At 36.0% G+C, this 19,109-nt stretch overlaps 1 protein-coding gene across 1 annotated transcript in view; it reads left to right on the top strand.

Moving 5' to 3' along the window:
- The window catches only part of cntnap2a (contactin associated protein 2a), a 1,161,044-nt gene that overhangs the window by 1,024,447 nt on the left and 117,488 nt on the right, over nucleotides 1-19,109 (top strand). Inside the window, exons 15-17 of the mRNA XM_028803276.2 lie at nucleotides 2,382-2,509; nucleotides 7,957-8,127; nucleotides 11,903-12,121. Coding sequence (XP_028659109.1) covers nucleotides 2,382-2,509; nucleotides 7,957-8,127; nucleotides 11,903-12,121 — 518 coding nt within the window. The remainder of the gene's footprint in view (nucleotides 1-2,381; nucleotides 2,510-7,956; nucleotides 8,128-11,902; nucleotides 12,122-19,109) is intronic.

Raw genomic sequence — 19,109 nt, 5'->3', positions numbered from 1 at the left:
AAAGAGTGAGCGGGGCTGACCGGAGGAGGGATCGGGATCCCTGTCCTTCCACGGTTTCAGCAGGTTTATATGATAAACCCGCTCCCTCGGCCGACGATTGGGTTGACTCACCAAATAGTCGACGAGTCCTTTCCTCTTCTTAACTTCGTAGGGACCTTGCCAATGGGCAAGTAATTTAGAGTGGGAGGTAGGTACTAGGACCATGACCCAATCTCCCAGGTGGAACTCCCGGAGAGACGTGCCACGGTCGTAATAATGGACCTGTGCTGCTTGAGCCTCTTCCATGTGCTTTTTAAGGAGGAGCCGAATCTTACCAAATCTATCACGTAACTGCGCGATATATTCTAATATATTTGTAGAGGGAAGAGCCTCTTCTTCCCATCCTTCTTTTAATATGTATAATATGCCCCAGGGTTGTCGCCCATACAGTAATTCAAAAGGGGAGAACCCCGTGGAGGCTTGAAGGACTTCCCGATAGGCAAAAAGGACGAGGGGGAGGAGCTGATCCCAGTTCCTTCCATTGTCGCTGACCACCTTACGCAGCATTTGTTTGAGAGTTTGATTGAACCTCTCCACCAAACCATCGGTTTGAGGGTGATATACCGCGGTCTTTAAATGCTTTATTTTCAGTAACTTGGCAGTCTCCTTGAATGTCTTGGTCAGCGGTAACTTGTTTAATGACAGTAGATTTAATCCTAGCCTTAAAGACTGAAGAACAGTCGTAGACTACTAAGCACTGTTGTAAGTCGCTCTGGATAAGAGCGGCTGCTAAATAATGTAAATGTAAATGTAAATGTCTCCGAGGTAAAGGGCATCCCCTGGTCTGTCAAGACTTCTTTGCGGATACCCACACGCGAAAAGACCCCTAGTAATTCCCGTGTGATGGCTTTGGAAGTGGCTGAGCGCAACGGAACAGCTTTGGGGTATTTGGTAGCGTAATCCACGAGGACTAAAATGTACTTGTGTCCTCGGGCTGAGGGCTCTAGGGGTCCAACTAAATCAACCCCAATTCTGTGGAAGGGAACATCAATCAGGGGAATAGGAACGATAGGACCACGGTCCCTCCTAGGAATATGTCACAATTGACACTCCGGGCAAGAAGTGCAAAAACGACGAACCTCCTCATTGATTCCCGGCCAGTAGAAGCGGAGCTTGATCTGCTCCAGGGTTTTCTCGGTGCCCAAATGGCTACCTAGGAGGTGGGCGTGTGCCAACTCACAGAAGGTCTGCAGGATTAGCAATAGCCTTCTCTCCTGCCCGTCATGCACTGCTACCCGATAGAGAAGGTCATTTTCCAACACCCTCCCCGCCTGAAAACTCGGCCCCGGTACGCTCCCACCTGGGTATATTGTAGATCCTGTCCCCTTCTCCTGGACTTCTCTATCCTGCTGACTACGCCAGTGTCACAAAACTCACAATAAGACATAGCAAGGTTTGGGGCAGCCACCCGTATAATATGGTATCCTGGCTGCAAATCGTTTTTAAGTTGATAGCACTGATGTGCACAAAACTGAGTCCAATACAGAACTGAGGGAATAGGGAAAAGGTGGAGGCTTTTAAAGGGGAAGACAGGAAGTGAAGTCAAAGGGGTCGGGCTCACGTAGGTCTTCTGTCATTGGTGCTAGCCCGGACGTGACATCACAGGGTCCGGAGCCGGCAAGGTCTCCTTCCATTTGCTCAGTCCCGGAAGTGACGTCAAGAGGACCAGGTGGAATCTCCCGTGAATGGTCTGCAGGCAAGGAAGAAAAAGAGTCAGTGCACTCTGCCACATCCCGGTATGTCTCGGAACTGTCCTTACTCAAGCCCTTTAGCTGCCTCCCATGCGCACGTGTGTGACAATGTGTATATTTTTATATACCATTTTTATATTAATTAGTCATTCATATTCTAAAATTATCCCCTGAATATACAAGAAATGTTTAAGAACTAGATGAAGTGGTTAGTGCTTATCACTCTCAGAACCTAGGTGTGATTCCCTAGGCTTGTCACAGTCTGTGTGTGGCTTGCACTTTTCTCCCCTGTGGCTTTTCTCCAGGGACTCTGATTTTCCTCATTACCCCAAAATGTGCATGCAAGTTACATGTTATCTGTACATTTTGCACAGAACAAGTGAGTTTGGGTTTTGGTGTGAGTGTACTGTGTGTTCTGCCTTGTTCCCTCTGTCAGCATCAATTAATTCCAGTGCAGATAATTAAAAATATATAGGCAAAAATATATAGAGAGATATGGAGCGATGGTTAACATTTTCCTTTTTGAAATCACAACATATGATGTATTGTCCAGTGCAGTTTTTGTTAGTGCTGCCTTACTGTTCCAGCACTTGATTTCCTGGAAAAGTCTACTTTCCTTTGTAGCCATTTATTTGTTTCATTTTCCTGCAGGAGGAAGGACACTGGGCTTTTATCATACAAGGAACATTTACCAGTAAGTCAGTTAGTAATTGGAGACACAAGTCGATCAGGCTCTGAAGCAAAGTTGGCTGTTGGACCCTTGCGCTGTCAAGGAGATCGTGAGTTCATTTAAATCATCTCATTTTATGCAGATTAAATGTACAGTGTACCTGTTTTCTCAAGAAGTTAACACAATTTACAAATAATTCATATAAATTTTGAAGAACTACATATATTCTATTAAAATTATGTAAATATAAAATTTAAAATTATTAAAAGGGCACTGACGTTTGTGCAGCTTATTAGAATATTGATTTTATAGAATTCTTATCACAGTCTATGAAAATAATACAAAACTTTACATTTCTTACTAGGTCTATAAAAGCTTATCCATTCTTTAAATATTTAATGCTATATTATATATTTATTCTGATTATTTTATTGTCTGGAAGAATAATATCATGTTTTATATGTTGTAATTTGTTACAATGTTTCCTAAGACGTCAGGATTGTTTCTATCAATTCTGTATTCTTCTTTATTAGTTCATGTCATATTATGTCTTACAATAATTCATGTTTAAAAATATCACTCCAGCTTACAAACACTGTATGTCATTACTATTTTATAAATTACTCTGTTTTACTCTCTAAAATTACTCTCTAACTTACTCTGTTTTATCTCTCTCTCTTTATATATATAAAGTCCATACTCTGTCTGTCTTTCCATCTATATATATTTATCTTTCTTTACACCCAGTAGTTTCTAGAATATGTTTTGTCTCCTTTGACCTTGTATTGGATTTTGTGAGTTTGAAATTGGAAAATTAATTAAAACACAAAGCATGCTCAACAAATAGTTATAATAATAATAACTTTATTTATATAGCACCTTATTATAAATTTACATGCAACTCAAGGTGCTTTCCACTTCAGTCAAGTATTGTTAAGCAACATTTAACCACTAAAGTGCAAAACAAACCTTCACTCTTATCAGAAAAAGGTTTTCTAATTAAAATATTTATATGTTGAGGTTGACAATAGAAGAAACAGCTCTATTTAATATATATGTAACAATAAATAGACAATATATATATGTATATTTTACCTAGGCATATGTACACGGCAACCCATTGGATAGAAAAAGTTTGATGTTATTAAAGTTAATGAAAAGATAAAAAAAGCAAATAAAACAGTCCATAGCGTTTTTTTTTTTTTTTTGATTTGGGGATGTGATTAGTTGACCAGCTAACACGGAGGAAAGGAAAACAAAAAAGTCTTACCATGGGCCATAGAAGAAAAATAAACCTCTGGAGGGCCACTGTCAGAAGACAGACTTTAGCAAAACAAATAGTTAGGTCTGAGTCGATCAGTTTCTGCATCACGAAAAGTCAGAATGACCTAGGCCAGCTGGTCACCCACCCTCCATTGTACACAGTTGATACAGTCATCAGTAAAGGTTTCCAAGGTTTCCTTGTTTCCTACAGTGTCCCTAGTGACTCCAGAATAGAGTGCTTTGAGCAGGTGTGGGTGCCGCATAGCATCACCACACAGGATGGGAGACAAAAAAACATAAAAGAAAGCAGTGGATTAATGCTGGGTACTTATTAAGACATCAAAGAGCTAAACAGAGTGCTTCCTCCCCTGTTTCTTTATGTTTAGATATAACAATAATGAGCAAAACAGAATTTGCACATCTAAGATTGCAATTTGGTGCATAAGTAAGCAGACATTCTGAGATGTAGGTAGGGGCAAGATTGTTATATACAAGTAGAAGTATTTTAAAGTATATTTTAAAGGAGACTGGCAGCCAATGTAAAGATATTAGTATTGGAGATACTGTATATGCTCATGTTTATTCCTTTTGGTTAATATTTTTTCTGCTGCATTCTGGACAAGCTGTAGCTGATTTATTTATTTATATCCTTTTTAGGTAGTCCTGATAGGAGAGTTTTACAGTAATCAAGTCGGCTAAATACAAACACATTTATAAATTTTTTAGCATCTTTAATGTTATAAGAAATCGCACCCTGGCCATGTTCCTTAGATGAAAGAACGTGGTGTTGGTAATATTATTAGAATGCAATCTAAAAATTAAGGTCAAAGTACAATACAATACAATGCAATTTATTTTTGTATAGCCCAAAATCACACAAGAAGTGCCGCAATGGGCTTTAACAGGTCATGCCTTTTGACTCTCTATGAAGTGTGACAGATAGGGGGCGCTGTCATCCCCTTGATCCCTCAGATCAGACGCCAGACACCAGATAAAAGTCCAAGAAATTATTTTATTTGGACAATAATGTGCACAAAGCACCTCCACTCCGCTATACTTAAATAAACAATCAATTCTCAATAATAAATCACAATAATCAATAATCCTCCACACCTCCCAGCAGCTCAGTCACCCTTCCTCCCAACTTGGCTCAACTGCTGGGATCTCCCACAGTCCTTTTATACTTCTTAACCCGGAAGTGCTTCTGATCCCCCAGTCCATGAGATTCTCCAGCACTTCTGGGTCAGGTGAAAAGTCCTCTTTTTCTTCAGCCCGGAAGTACTTTATTTCTTCCATTCTCTTGACTAGGAAGTACTTCCGGGCTATAAGGCAAATAGAAGTCCCTGGGCCTCCCTGCAGCGGCCCCTGGCGGCCCCCATGGTATCCAGCAGGCTTGTGCATTAAAACTCCAAAGTCCATAAGGCCCTGCTGGAATTCGGGGCACCTCCATGTTGCAGGGAGGGCTTCATCTGGCGGCCTGGGGGTATTGGCAGGGATAAACTGCCGGCCATATCTCACAGAAGACAAGGAAAAAATCTCCAAAAAAAATCCTTGTAGGGAAAAAAAAGGAAAAAACCTTGGGAAAGGCAGTTCAAAGAAAGACCCCTTTCCAGGTAGGTTGGGCATGCAGTGGGTGTCAAAAAAGGGGGTAAATACAATACAATACACAGAACAAAACACAAGTAATCCACAATACAATATAATAGTGCAATAGAAATATTACAAGTACAGAGCAGAGCAGAATTCAATAGTCAATAATAACACTTCAATTCTTGAGCTCTGGTTTGATTCACAGGGCCAGATGATTAATTCTAAGATTCTCACTTTGTTTATTGCTGCCAGTAACTAACAATTCACAAAAACCTGTTACTGCACACATAAAAACAAGTAATTTTAAATTCCCCATGGGGACAAATAAGTATTGTCTATCTCTCAGTACGAAGATAAAACAAAGTATATGCATACATATATAAACTTATAAAATCAGGTTCTTAGTGTACTGTAAATGTTGCTAACTAGAAAATATGAATATGGGAAGCTAAGAATATTCTGACAGTTTTGTTCACTTATAAAAATACTATAGCCATACAAGTACATTTGTAGATTTGTAATACATTTGTAGATCTTATATCTTCTTATATAATACACTGCAGTGGCTGTCCATTTGTCTGTCCAGGATTTTAAATCACCTGTAGATTGCTAACCGTTTGACCTATTGACCTGAAGTTTGATACACATATACTATGTAACATCTACTATCCGCTTTCGTGGTGATGATTACCTCCAAGGTTATTCCTCTTTTTATTTTTATTTTATTTTATTGTAGATGAACTCTCGGCAGCTGCCAGTAGGGCGGAGCATGCATACGGGCACCGTTTTCATCCCTACCACCTTCGCCATCACTTCCCCTACCTCTTCATATTTTACATCTTTCTTGAGGCAGATTGAAGATTTAAGTCCCAGCTTAAGTGAAAAATTAAGGAAAATGTACTAAGTAATTGCAACACAAACACTGACTTAATCAGTTTTAACGCGAGAAGATGCCGATGAAAGAAGATAAGAAGCGGGACGCTAGGGTGGAGAAAAGAAGAGCTGCTCAGGAAGCAGCAAACGCATCAACCTCTGAGCAAACGAATACTAAATGTACAGAGAAAAAGAGCATGAAAACTATGAATGGTCAAGTCAAGTCACTGCATGTTATCGTGCAATGTGCCGTTATTGGTCTTAATATAAATAATAACTTGTATTTTAACATGGATCAAAAAAACATTTAAAAAAATGATCTGAATGCAAAACAATATTAAATGTGAAATACATGTAAAGTAAAGCAACTGTAGTTCTCTTTGATAATAATGACCATGCCTTTAGAAATAAGAAAAAGGTCTTTTTTTCCAACTTAGCCACACTTCTCTCCGGTTCTGATGTCTGTTCCACCATTGTCACATCCTACATGTGACCTGAATTAGTTTTAATTGTTACCTCATTAATGTTTAAAATGTCACAACTGTAGACACAACTCAAGATTTCACTATTCTTTCAGTAATGTTGAATTACATGACATATTAAAGTTATATAAAGTTTAATTTCCCGAAAATATGAAGTTTTTCTATAATATGACAGTCAGGAAATTTGCAGAAGTCTTTCAATTTATCATCATTTATTTTACTTTTATGACACATCTGAGAAGCAATAACTGCACTTTCATAATGGTAATCTCATTCTACAATTTGTGTGTAAATTATTTCATACAGAATAAAGCAAGTGAAAAATTCAAGTGTGTGACTTCAACATATGTGACTTAATTTACTCAGTTATTTATAGTCGCATTGCCAGAAGAAGTTGTACACAAAACATCCATACTTTCAGTCAAATAAAAATGCCAAAGATATGCCATTATTAAAAGTTCTTTACTCGGTGACAGTACTGTGCCTGCTAGATAGTTTAATAACTTATTCAGATAATTACAGTCCACTTAGCTTGCATGAAATGCAATATGATGGATACAATTACAATAGACAGAAAAGTAGAAAAAGTAACCTGTTTGTTATGATTTTCAGTGTAGTGTAATCGGGAAGTTCATATGTTACAAATACCCCAAAAATTTAGGAAGATGGTATTATGGTATTTACCTTGACTTTCATAAAGATTTTAACAAGATACCTTAGGGGAGTCTACTACTTTGTGATAAGAAAATTATTTTCTAAACTGGATGCCAAAAAGTGTGGATTGGCAGAGTTCATTGGTGTTGCTAAGGCTAATCTTACCAATTTCTATGAATAGTGTAGTTAAAAATATCCAAACAAATTGATTAAAGAAAGAAATTAGTTAACACAATAAATTGGCTGAGGCCTATTTTCATTATTTACAGAACTTTGCATCACTGGCAGTGGAGACCATTTTTAGCACAGCCTTTAAAGGGGTCAATAATATTCTTTAATGTCATTCTGTATTAATAATAAAATAACCTTTCAAGTGTAAGACAACAATTGTTATTCTTTTACTTCTAATAAAACTCATAATGATATTAACACTAAAACCAATCTACCTTTTCTGTGCCATTCTGTATTAAATGTAGATTGGAAAAATTATGATCTAAACAGTCAGTGTCAAGTGTTACAACAGCCATTTAAACTCAATATGTACCACTGAGCCAGCTCATCTGTATCCCACACAGCAGAAAATAACTTTTCCATATTTCTACAATTTGTGCAGTTCAGGCTTGTTACTTATTTAATATTTACTGTAGAATTATTCTGTATCATCAGAAGTTAACTTCCTTTTTATTCGGAATAGGTAATTACTGGAATGCTGCTTCATTCAACACACCATCTTCATATCTACACTTCTCTACTTTCCAAGGAGAGACAAGTGCTGATATTTCATTTTATTTTAAAACGTCTGCTACTTATGGAGTGTTTCTGGAAAACTTGGGAAATGCAGACTTCATCCGTCTAGAACTAAAATGTAAGATATCATTTTGCATCCTTAGATATGATTATGTTATGTTATTAGTAATTTAAGCCTAGGAGTGTATGGTTTAATAGTTCTGAAATTATTCTGTAGGAAAAATAACTGACGGCAACTGCTCTGTAATGTCCCTTCCCTGGCTCAAGTGTGCTTTTTATTTTATTTTTTTGTTGTTGTTGTCTTTAAGATATTATTTTGAATTTTTAGTTAGTAATTTTTTTTCTGGTTATGTTCTTACTGTGTTTTTTCTATTTTATATTGCACTATGTATTATTTTTGTAGTTCAGTCTTTTGTTATCAATTTAAACATTTCTTCTCTGCCCTGTCTTCTACATATTGAACCTTAGAGGAGTGTGGCCACCTAGTGATGGAGCTGGGAAACTGCCCTGCAGTATATTCTTGTCATTTGGTTTGTGATTCTTTTTTGATGTTTGACCCCACTGTTATTTAAAAGAACTGTTTCTGGCTTATGTTTAATTGGAATTATTTACTTTTAGGTTTTGCCTTTTTAGCAAAAACCTATTTGTTCCTGCCTTACTTTTCTTGAATACGTTCTTAATCCATTTGAATCGATTGAATAAACCTTTAAAAACATCAAAGGAATGTTTGTCCTTGGGCTAGAAGTTTTTAACAGTTTTCCTCTCCTCCTTTTGTAGACATTTTTGGTATTTTGCTATTTAAAAGCCTTTCCTCTATTTTTAAGCCCTACCTTTTGAGATGGGGGCTAGGATGTCAGTGGTAAGGCCTACTCTTTGGAGCCAGACCTGGGTGAAGTGCTGGTTGGTTTTGTGTTTTTTTGAAGGCTGCAGCTATTTTGAGCTTTCTTATAGACACAATCACAACACTTGGGAGTGGCTATGGATAGTAATATTTAGGTCTTGCCATAAATGAAGTTAAGACTGGGCCACACATCAATTTCCATCATTTTAAGCTATACCATTTTTGCTCTGGTTTTTTGCTTTGGTCACAGTCACCATTGAAAGATAAATGGCCTTTCCAATTTAGGCTTCCTGGCAAAAAGGAACAGATTTTCCTTCTAAATCTGTCTGTATAGTGCAGCATTCATCTTTATATCATTACATGACCAGATTGCTAGGCCCTGCCGCTGAAAGGTATCCTCAAAAAATGATGCTGCCACAACCACAAATATTCAGTGGGATTGGTGATTTAGGTCACACATACTGCTTAGTGCTCAAGCCAAAATGTTCCACTTTAGTGCCATTAGACCACAAGACTTTCTGCCACAACTTTGCATCTTCCAAGTGACATTTTGTTTTTTTTATGGGTAAGATCTTGCTTTTTTCCTGCCAGGCATTGTATGTTGTCACTCTTCCCTTAAAGGTCCTTTTTATGCAATGCCTTCAAGATTACTGAGCCATGAACATCCTCTCCAATTGCAGTCACAGACTTCTGCAACTCAGAGTGACAACTGACATCACAGTCGCCTTTCTGACAACTGCCATTCTTGTTCAGTAACTATGTTTAGAGGGAATGTCAACTTAGGCAGGGTGGGTGTAGTTTCATATTTTTTTCCACTGCTGGATGATACATTGAGCTCTGAGGTATGTCAATTCTTTTAAGTGGGTCTTGTACCCTTCCACTTCCCCTGTGGTTCTCTATAAATATATTTCCAACTTGTTTTGAGTGTTTTTGTCTCCATTTTAGTTTTCCATCCATCCATTTTCCAACCCGCTGAATCCGAACACAGGGTCACAGGGGTCTGCTGGAGCCAATCCCAGCCAACACAGGGCACAAGGCAGGAATCAATCCCGGGCAGGGTGCCAACCCACCACAGGACACACACAAACACACCCACACACCAGGGCCAATTTAGAATCACCAATCCACCTAACCTGCATGTCTTTGGACTGTGGGAGGAAACCGGAGCGCCCGGAGGAAACCCACGCAGACACGGGGAGAACATGCAAACTCCACGCAGGGAGGACCTGGGAAGTGAACCCGGGTCTCCTAACTGCGAGGCAGCAGCGCTACCACTGCGCCACCATGCCACCCTACATGAGTAATGTTCATCTTATATTCAGAAAGTATATTACTATTCTTCAAGTTTTACTATTTTGATTTTCCTTTTTAGATAATTGTTGAAAACTTCTCAGTGTGTTGCTTTTCATTTGTTATGTACACTATTTTGTAGATCAGTTGAAAAATTATTAATTGTTATGTTGTAAGTGTAGAATCTGAAGAAATGAAATATTTTGGGGAGCTAAATAATTTTTCAAGCTAGTATATAGTACATAAACGTTACATAATATACAATGATTGTTTTAGTGGCCCTATAATTATAGCATTTAATTCACAGTAAAACAATAAACAATACTAACAAATGTGAAGATGTATTAAGTCTTGTTAAGACAAAAAACTGTACAATGAATCAGGCTTGTATAAACGTTTTGATATTTCCATGTTTTTTTCCTGCAAGGATATGACCCTCATGGATTCAGGTTCAACTTTGCATTTATAATATATCTGTTCTGTTTGATATCTGTAGATTCCAGTTTAGCATTCTAATCCAACTTGCAGGTTTCAGAGGGGCAGATGAATAGACTTGTTGTCTAATGCCCAGATTACTGCTTTAATATTTCAGTAACATGACAAAGCACAGTTTTCATTTTTACATAACAATATCATGTTATGTCAAATACCTAATACATTTTTAATGTCATTAAATGTTGTCCTTATTTCTCCCCTACATTTTAATCATGCCAATACCTTTCCTGTGTTTTCTGCCCCACCTTCTACACCAGCTCTACAATTATCACACAGCCTGCAATTTTATTCAAAGAATCAATATGTTTGTAAGTGTATGCAACAAAGTAATTTCAGTGATGCAGTCTACTGTAAACAGTAATTCATTCCTGTACAGATTCTAAAAAATTATAAGGTGTGAACATATATACTGTATCTCATGCAAAGTAGCTCCTAGACTCTGATTATACTGTACAAATTGAAATGAGGAGGTGAAACAATGATATAGTGGGTAGTGCTCCCACCTTAACAAATCTAGTGTCCTTGCTTGTTCCACACATGATTTTTGTCCTTGTGGAGTCTGCACATCCTCCCTGTATCTACACAAGGTCTCCACCAGGCACTGAGGCATATCTCTTATTTCCCCAAAGATGATTTTGTTAGGTTAATTATCATTCCAATTTGGTTCTATGTAAGTGTTGTGTTGTGTTTGAGTGTGCCCTGCATTGGATAGGTACCCCATCCAGGGATTTTCTTATCTTGCCCCTAGTACTGCTGGTATAGTCTTTGGTTACCCATGACAATGAATTAAATTATCCATATTTGGGAATGTTACTTTTGTTATGATATCTAATTTAAATGTGATATACAGCAGTAGTAGTAGAGGTAGCACTGATAGGTTCTTACATGCCTCCAGGGTAATGATATGTAAGAATGTAGTAAAATACAGATCTTAACTTTAATTTCTATGAGTTGTGCTTAGTCTTGCTTCAATGCTCCAAATAGATGAAATCTTGATGAAAACAAAAAAAAAACTCTTTTAACTCTGTCTGAGATGTTATGTAATTGTATGCACTTGAAGTCAGAAAATATATTCACATCTTAGTCTAACAACAGTGCCTAAATCTTTCTACATGAAACAAGACTCTTGTCAATTATAACTTTATACCATATTAATATGAGGTTATTACAAATATTTAAATAACTTTCCGACTCAAGCATGGGCCTTGAGTGAAATACCGTACATTTTCCTTGAAATAAAAAAAGAAACTTTTTTTTCTCTTTTCAGCTCCAACTCATATCTCCTTTTCCTTTGATGTTGGGAATGGTCCAATTGAGCTTCTTGTTAGGTCTCCCTCCCCACTAAATGACGACCAGTGGCACCATGTTGTGGCAGAACGCAATATAAAACAGGCCAGTCTGCAGTTGGACCATATCTACAAGGAGGTTCGACAGGCACCAGCCCAAGGACACACAAGACTGGAGTTGTATAGCCAGCTATATGTTGGTACGAAACTTTAATTCTCTTTACAATTAAATAATTTAATGAAAAGTCATGAAAATAATACTTTTGGCATGGTGCATGTTGCAGTAGCACCTTACTACACAGCACAGCCTCTGTGTTATATACAGTAAGAAAAAAGTTACAAATATTGTACAAAGAAATGCAGAATGAATGACACTGTCAGAGAACATTACAATATATTACTTAGCCTTCAATTAAGTTAACTTTTGGAATAAAGAATAGATAGATAGATAGATAGATAGATAGATAGATAGATAGATAGATAGATAGATAGATAGATAGATAGATAGATAGATAGATAGATAGATAGATAGATAGATAGATAGATAGATAGATAGATAGATAGATAGATAGATAGAATAAAGCTGTCATCTGTTAACTGCATATTAAAATTTTTAATCAAACTGAAAAATTTATGTTACACAACATCAGGTTAAAGAAATTGATGAATGCAACAAATCAATTTTTGTATAAAGCTGTTGTAGCTATTGCTTGTGGAGTTTGCATGCAAAATGTACTATAAAACCACACTACTATAGGATAGACTGCTCTGTAACTAAGAGCACTATTTTTTCTTTAAACCATAGACTTTTTTTGCATGACTTTGTGATTTTGAGTAAAGTTTTTATGTTTATGGTATTTTTGGTTTATGCCATTCCAAAGGGACTCTGTTAGACATTTATAAGAAACAGGGCAGTACAGTTTATTTAGACAAGCAAGGATTACAGAAAATATACACAGATGTATAGAAATAAATAATGCAACATAAGAAAAAGTTATAATAAGTGATCTCTTTTTCTTTTATGCTGCTTTTTGAAAAGTTACAGACATTTGTTTGCATAGCAAATAAAAGGTAGCATATATGCCTTTCTGGAACATGTTGTTCATGTCAGCTGAGAAACTGATCTTTTTTCCTTTACTCACGCTTTTGACAGCATCAGTATATAGGAATTCACTGTCTCAATCTCAGACTTTCAAAAACCAGGATTTGTAGACATTGAAATGCAGCACTTTCAGTGAAGTTAACTGGTCCTGTCAGTCCCAGATTATTTGTTTATTCAGTAGAAAATCTGGGGCCCATTTTGAAGGTTGCATGTGTGTCAAGGTGTTTTTAAAGTGCGTGACTTTCTGTGTGACAATTACTTTCAATGTCACTGTAAAATGTTTCCATATAACTAAGACCTGATTAACATATTTATGATTCTAACTATAACTGGCAAATGTGAGAACAAACCACTGGTGTCGAGATGCTTAATAAAGATGCTTCTATTACAGCTACCTACAACCTGGAACATCACTTTGTAGTATATTGCTGATGTGTGACTCTGTGGAATTAGTATAACTCTGACCACAGTGGCAAAATATGGTTTTGTGTTTTACTTGTTGTTTTGTGGGTTTTAATAGACAAAATATTTTAATAACTAACTTTTTTTTTTTTTAATCCAACACAAGACATTTTTTGACCTCTTAGTTCTGGACATCTTAGGCTTAGCAGACCTGCAGTGTTTTCGTGCACTCTTGCCTGGCTTTTCCAGGTATGCAGTTGTCAGCTTCTAATAGTGTAGTATGTGGCTTTTTGCTGAAAAGGAGCTGAAGTACATAAGATAGGCTCTCAGCTTTTCTGATTTTGTTTCTGAATGGCTTGGCACTGCCTTTTTCACATTTTTTGCTCTGAATTAATTGAGATTTGCTTTCATTGGTTCCCTTTGTTATATTAATTTCCTTTACCAGTATTTTTCATATTTTTCTTTCTTTGGGCCCCAATTCTGCTTCATTTAAAAGCAACAGCATAATTTCTTTTTTCTCTTATTCCCAACTGGCCCTTAACAAGACCATTCAGAAGTTTGTTTACTCTCAGCTTCCTCCATGGCTCTCAGTCTTTCTGCATGGCTTTTAATGGGAGGTGGTACCAACTGTCTTCTGGGAGCTCATCACAGCTGCCTTGTTGTTTTCTCCTTTAACTGCAAAACTAATTTTTTTCAGACCCCATATACAGTATATAAATAATTTGTAATGAGGAATCTTACAATTTAAAATGGGTAACCTAATATAAGAATAAAGATCCTAAATCTCTTTTTATAAAGTCTGATGACTTGTTAAAAACATGCTTTAAAGTGAAGTTAAAAAATTATTTTGACAAAGAGATCTGATTTTAAACAAGCTCTATCTGGAGAAGACAGAACAAATATACAAAGCCATTCAATATCCTGTATTGTTCCATGCAGTCCTTTGTACAGAAGTGAAAATATGTGGTAATACTGCAACACTGCCTTGGTATGGCATCCCTTTAAAGAAAGTTTCCAAAACAAATATTGAATCCAAACTATTTAGTTATAGAAGTGAAATTCGGTAACTGAAATGATATTCATAGATCAACAATCTCCAAAGGATTCCAAATAATTGCGTTCAAGTGAAAGTAGCATTTAAGACATGCAGACTTAAAAAGTAATGTTGTAAACGTGTAGTAAAACAAATTGACTAATTTTTAACATTTTGCCAAAACAATAAGTGGCATGTGTAGTGCAGATCAAATACCGTATACAAATACATGCCAAGCTACGTCTCTGACTTATGCCCTTGATGCTGCATTATCTTACTTGTTTTAATTACACATTATTTTTTGGAATGCTTTGACAGTGAAATAATCACACTTTGTTAAATAGTATTATAAATTTCTTGAGGCAGATATAAAAGAAAAAAATGGTCTTCAAATTTCAAAAGTCAAAGACAGTAAGCATCCACATTAAATTAAATTCAAAATTGGATCAGCGAATATTTGGAAAGGGCAGTGTATCATCTGAGATGTTCAATAGCATATGGACTAATCTTGCTTAAAAGAATATTGATGTACCTCCATAACACATTGGAAAAATTATTTATAAAAATATTGAATATTCTTCACCTGGATCTGTGCAGAGCCTATTTACAATATAGTAAGAATGTGTTAAAGTAATTCTAAAATAAGTGTGCTGGGTTTCTGCCAGCATTGGCGCTTAACTCCTGTTGTTTTAATCAGTATGAGGAAATATGACAAAATGGAATTTTCATTACCACTTAGCTAATGTGAGCTTTAAAGGATTTGCTGTAGTTCATCTGTTATTCTTTTATTGCTGTACAGTATATCAAAATCAAAGCCTTTCTTCCAAATTAGTAGTCAATGAATAAAAAATGCCATATAATGAGTTCCTTATACTAAAATGTCATTGGTGCTTTGCAGATCTTACCAAGACAAAAATAATTATGGCACTGGAGGGTGGCAACATTATGTTGATTAGCAAATGCATGTCAGAATTTCACTGTGCTCTTTACACATGACAGCAATGATTTGGTAAATATTCCGGTCAAGATGTGTGCCTTAATGCCACCATTCTAAAAGATTGTGGCATGCAGTACTTGGCATGAATGGATAAAATGAAAGAAAAATCAATATCTGTCATTAGTGTTAGTTAGGGTCTATTCCTTTTGTTTTTTGATGGCATATTTTGTCTGACATGTCTGCTTCTGGTATTTAAAGCTTTTTTAGTCTCTATATTTTGACTTACAAATCAGGACAAAATAACATTGTTAGCATCCGTTACGAGTCTGTTTTGAAACTTGTTCGAAAACTAGATTACAAAATTCCTATCCTAACACATTTGCAAAATCATAATCTAGAACATAAAAACACAACTAAGTCACAGAAAAAGGAAAAGGACATGAATATACTGTACTGTACACTGTACCGTAGCAACAGAAAAAATGAGTGTTAAAAAAAGTCCTTACCTTTATTCTTTCCCATGTCTCAATTTTTTAAGTTTTTATGGGAGTGAGCGTTGTAAACTCGAAACGTTGTATGTCAAGATGTTGTAACCTGAGGACCCCCTGTATTGTGAGAAGGAAAGAGCAGACTGACTGGCTGAGGTGGGGTGAAACAGCCATAGATACAAGTCACTTTTCATGAAAGAAGGTAACAAAGTCATCACTAGTTAAGGAGGTTGGAAGTGGAGTTGGTAGAAGGTTGAGAAGCAAAAAGAAGGCAACACGCAATCTGTGTGTGTTTACTTTTTAAAAAAATTAAATGTTATTTGCTGTGTTAAGAACTGAGTGACGGAGGTTTTGAATCACCTAGCCGGAATTCAGAAATACTAAACTGTAAGACATCAAATTACTGGGTGAACTTTCATGAAAACTACAAAAAAATCATTAAGTATTGAAACTGTAAAGTCAAAGCCTGAAATGTTAATTTTGGAATTTTTATTCTTTTGTAGAAACTGTTAATAATCTTCCCTTTATTTGTTATAAACTTCAAATGGAAATAATCTTCAAACCATTAAGTAATGGAGAATGTCCTCTAAAAATATTTGTATGAGTACCTGCATTGCCACATATATATTGTAAACTGTCCCTAAACACAAGTGTTAGTAAAACATGTACAAAAATTCACTTAAACAAAACAAAACACTGTACATCATGACATAGCACAGCGTTTCTCAACCTTTAAGTATTTGCGACCCGAGTTTTCATAACAGTTTTAATTGTGCCCCCCTAACGCTTTTTTGAAACCCTAATAAAATTTATTCCTATATTTTTTTCTGCCGATACACCGCTACAAGTTTAAAATTTCCCTACGAATAGCGAAATTACGCCCCCTTTTTTGTTACTTCATGGCCCCACAATTTCAGAACCGCTGACATAGCAAATGTTTTTAAAACTGCCTTGAAAGGTGCTACATGGAATAACACTGGTACTGCTGTTGCCTCATCCCTCAACAATACTGGGTTCAAATTGTTTCCTCTTATTTCACAAAGATCTGCTCCTCAATGAACTGGTGTCCTGCCCAGGCCTGGTTTCTTCTTTGCACTCAGTCCTATCATGATAGTCTCTGTTTAAAATAGGTTTGTAGAAATTTAAATTCCTACAGAACCTTTGTTATTATTACATAGTCATTTTGCATTTACATAAAAAATGTTTATGCTGTGCAATATGAATGCTCAAAATGTTCCTTTGTTGAGTAGTTACACAATAAACTTGCAGTAGCTCGCTAAGATTAAGAAAGTTGAACCTAGGTTTATTTAGTAGTGTTATTATGTGCAATATTTGATGAAACTTTAGTATACACATACATTACAAGAAGGTATTAATAGTTTGCATGGTATAAAACATGTTGTAAGCCTTTTAGAAATGATAATAAAAAATCAGTGAAAAATGACAGTAACTTATTTCAGTAGTTCCATTAGTATTAATATACATTAATAGCATTATTGACAGAATGGTTATAGACTGTTTATAGCAGCTTTATAATGGATAACTACAGTAAAGTGTGATCCAATAATTTTTGGTTTAACTCTCATTCTGACTAACCTCAACTGCCTTCAGCTCCAATTTTATATTTTCCTAGTGTAATGCTTCCATCTAGTGGTTAAACTATTTAAGAAGTGTTTGGCTATAATTTTTCTTCTGATATGTGTTCATGGTTTCATGATAGTCACATATTTGTTTTTAAACACCAAACTAAAATTTATATGGTATTGACTTTTAATGGGTTAGCTTTCTGTTCTTGATATTTATGAGCTTTTAATCTTTACTGACAAAGGCATCCACATACTCCAGTTACTGCTGTAGTGCTATAGTTAGAAATGCTATTATTTCTGATAAATAAATCTGTATTTGTAAAAACCTTGCAATCAAGAAAGCAAATGACCTTCTGTTAGAAAGGTAGTCCATGGCCTGACATGGATGCTGATGTTCAGGCACTTTAACCTTTGAACTTGCAATCTCTGGCCAATTTTCAGCTGTAACATGTCCAACAGCAATGCATTTTGTGAGTATTTGTAAGTAGGTATTTTTAAATACAGTAACACAGTGGGTCAAGCCAAGATGATGAATACACTCTATGCCAAGTGTGTTAGGTACACCTAAAGCCAAATCAGTATTTCAATATTTGCAATGTGTTGGTGAATAGCTTAGCTTAATACATTTCGAAGGCAAATTTCCAATTAAGTGTCCAGTGTGCTATACATTGCACTACATTTGACAATTTCCAAAATCTAACTTAAGATCTCAGGGGGCTGCACTGGTCACAAGACAGGAAACAAGGGCAGATTGCCAGTCAGTCGCAGGGCCCACTCAAGCATGCATGCATACACAGGCAATTTGGAATCACCAATAAATTGTTGAGGATGTGTAAGGAAAACCAGAGTACCTTTGAGACAACACAGACAACAACTGGGCATGAGTTACAGAATTCTGGATCTGTTAGGAACAGTGCTACCAAGTGCACCATCATGATCTAAAAACATAATTACAAATATAGTATGGCTAAAACAATTGCAAAATAAAAACCAAACCTTATTATTGAGTCATAAAAAGTGAAAACTGATACAAAATAAAAAGGGGTTTTGCTTTTTTTAATACAAACGTCAGATGTCCTATACCTGTCACATTCAAAAATCAATCAATCTGCAGACAAACAGCAATTTTAGATGAATTCAGAATGTTTGAAAATAGGTCATTCTTTGAGGTTGACTTCAAAGCAGACCAAGTGCCACTTGAAATCAGAAGGACACAGTAAAGGCAAAAAAAATCAAATTCCACAATTAATGGAAAAGCAAAATAAAAGTGATATAAACATCCACAGCACATCTCAAACTGGAGTATGTTGTGTTAAAATGATGGGTCCTCAATCTTGATTTAAACGATGAAGCTGATGGGGTTTATTTAATAACAGTAAGCAGTTATTCCAGAGTTTGGTTGCCCTATAGCTAAAGGCTCTGCCCCCCACAGAAGTTTTATTTATTCTCGGAAAATTTATTAAGGCCTGCATTTTGGGACTGTAAGGAAAAACAAATGCATTTACCACATTAGGAGGTGGTAAACTTAACTGGAATAAAGTGAATAAATTGACTTCTATTGTGATACTTCTTAGTTCTAGTTAAGATCTTTATTATAATGTTTTTGAATTAACGATAGAGTAATCAGTCAATTATTTGAA

Source organism: Erpetoichthys calabaricus, chromosome 6 (assembly GCF_900747795.2).
Source record: "Erpetoichthys calabaricus chromosome 6, fErpCal1.3, whole genome shotgun sequence".
In the NCBI taxonomy this organism is placed as follows: domain Eukaryota; kingdom Metazoa; phylum Chordata; class Cladistia; order Polypteriformes; family Polypteridae; genus Erpetoichthys; species Erpetoichthys calabaricus.
The sequence above is the reverse complement of the archived record's forward strand: the minus strand, read 5'-3'. Positions and strand labels throughout refer to the sequence as shown.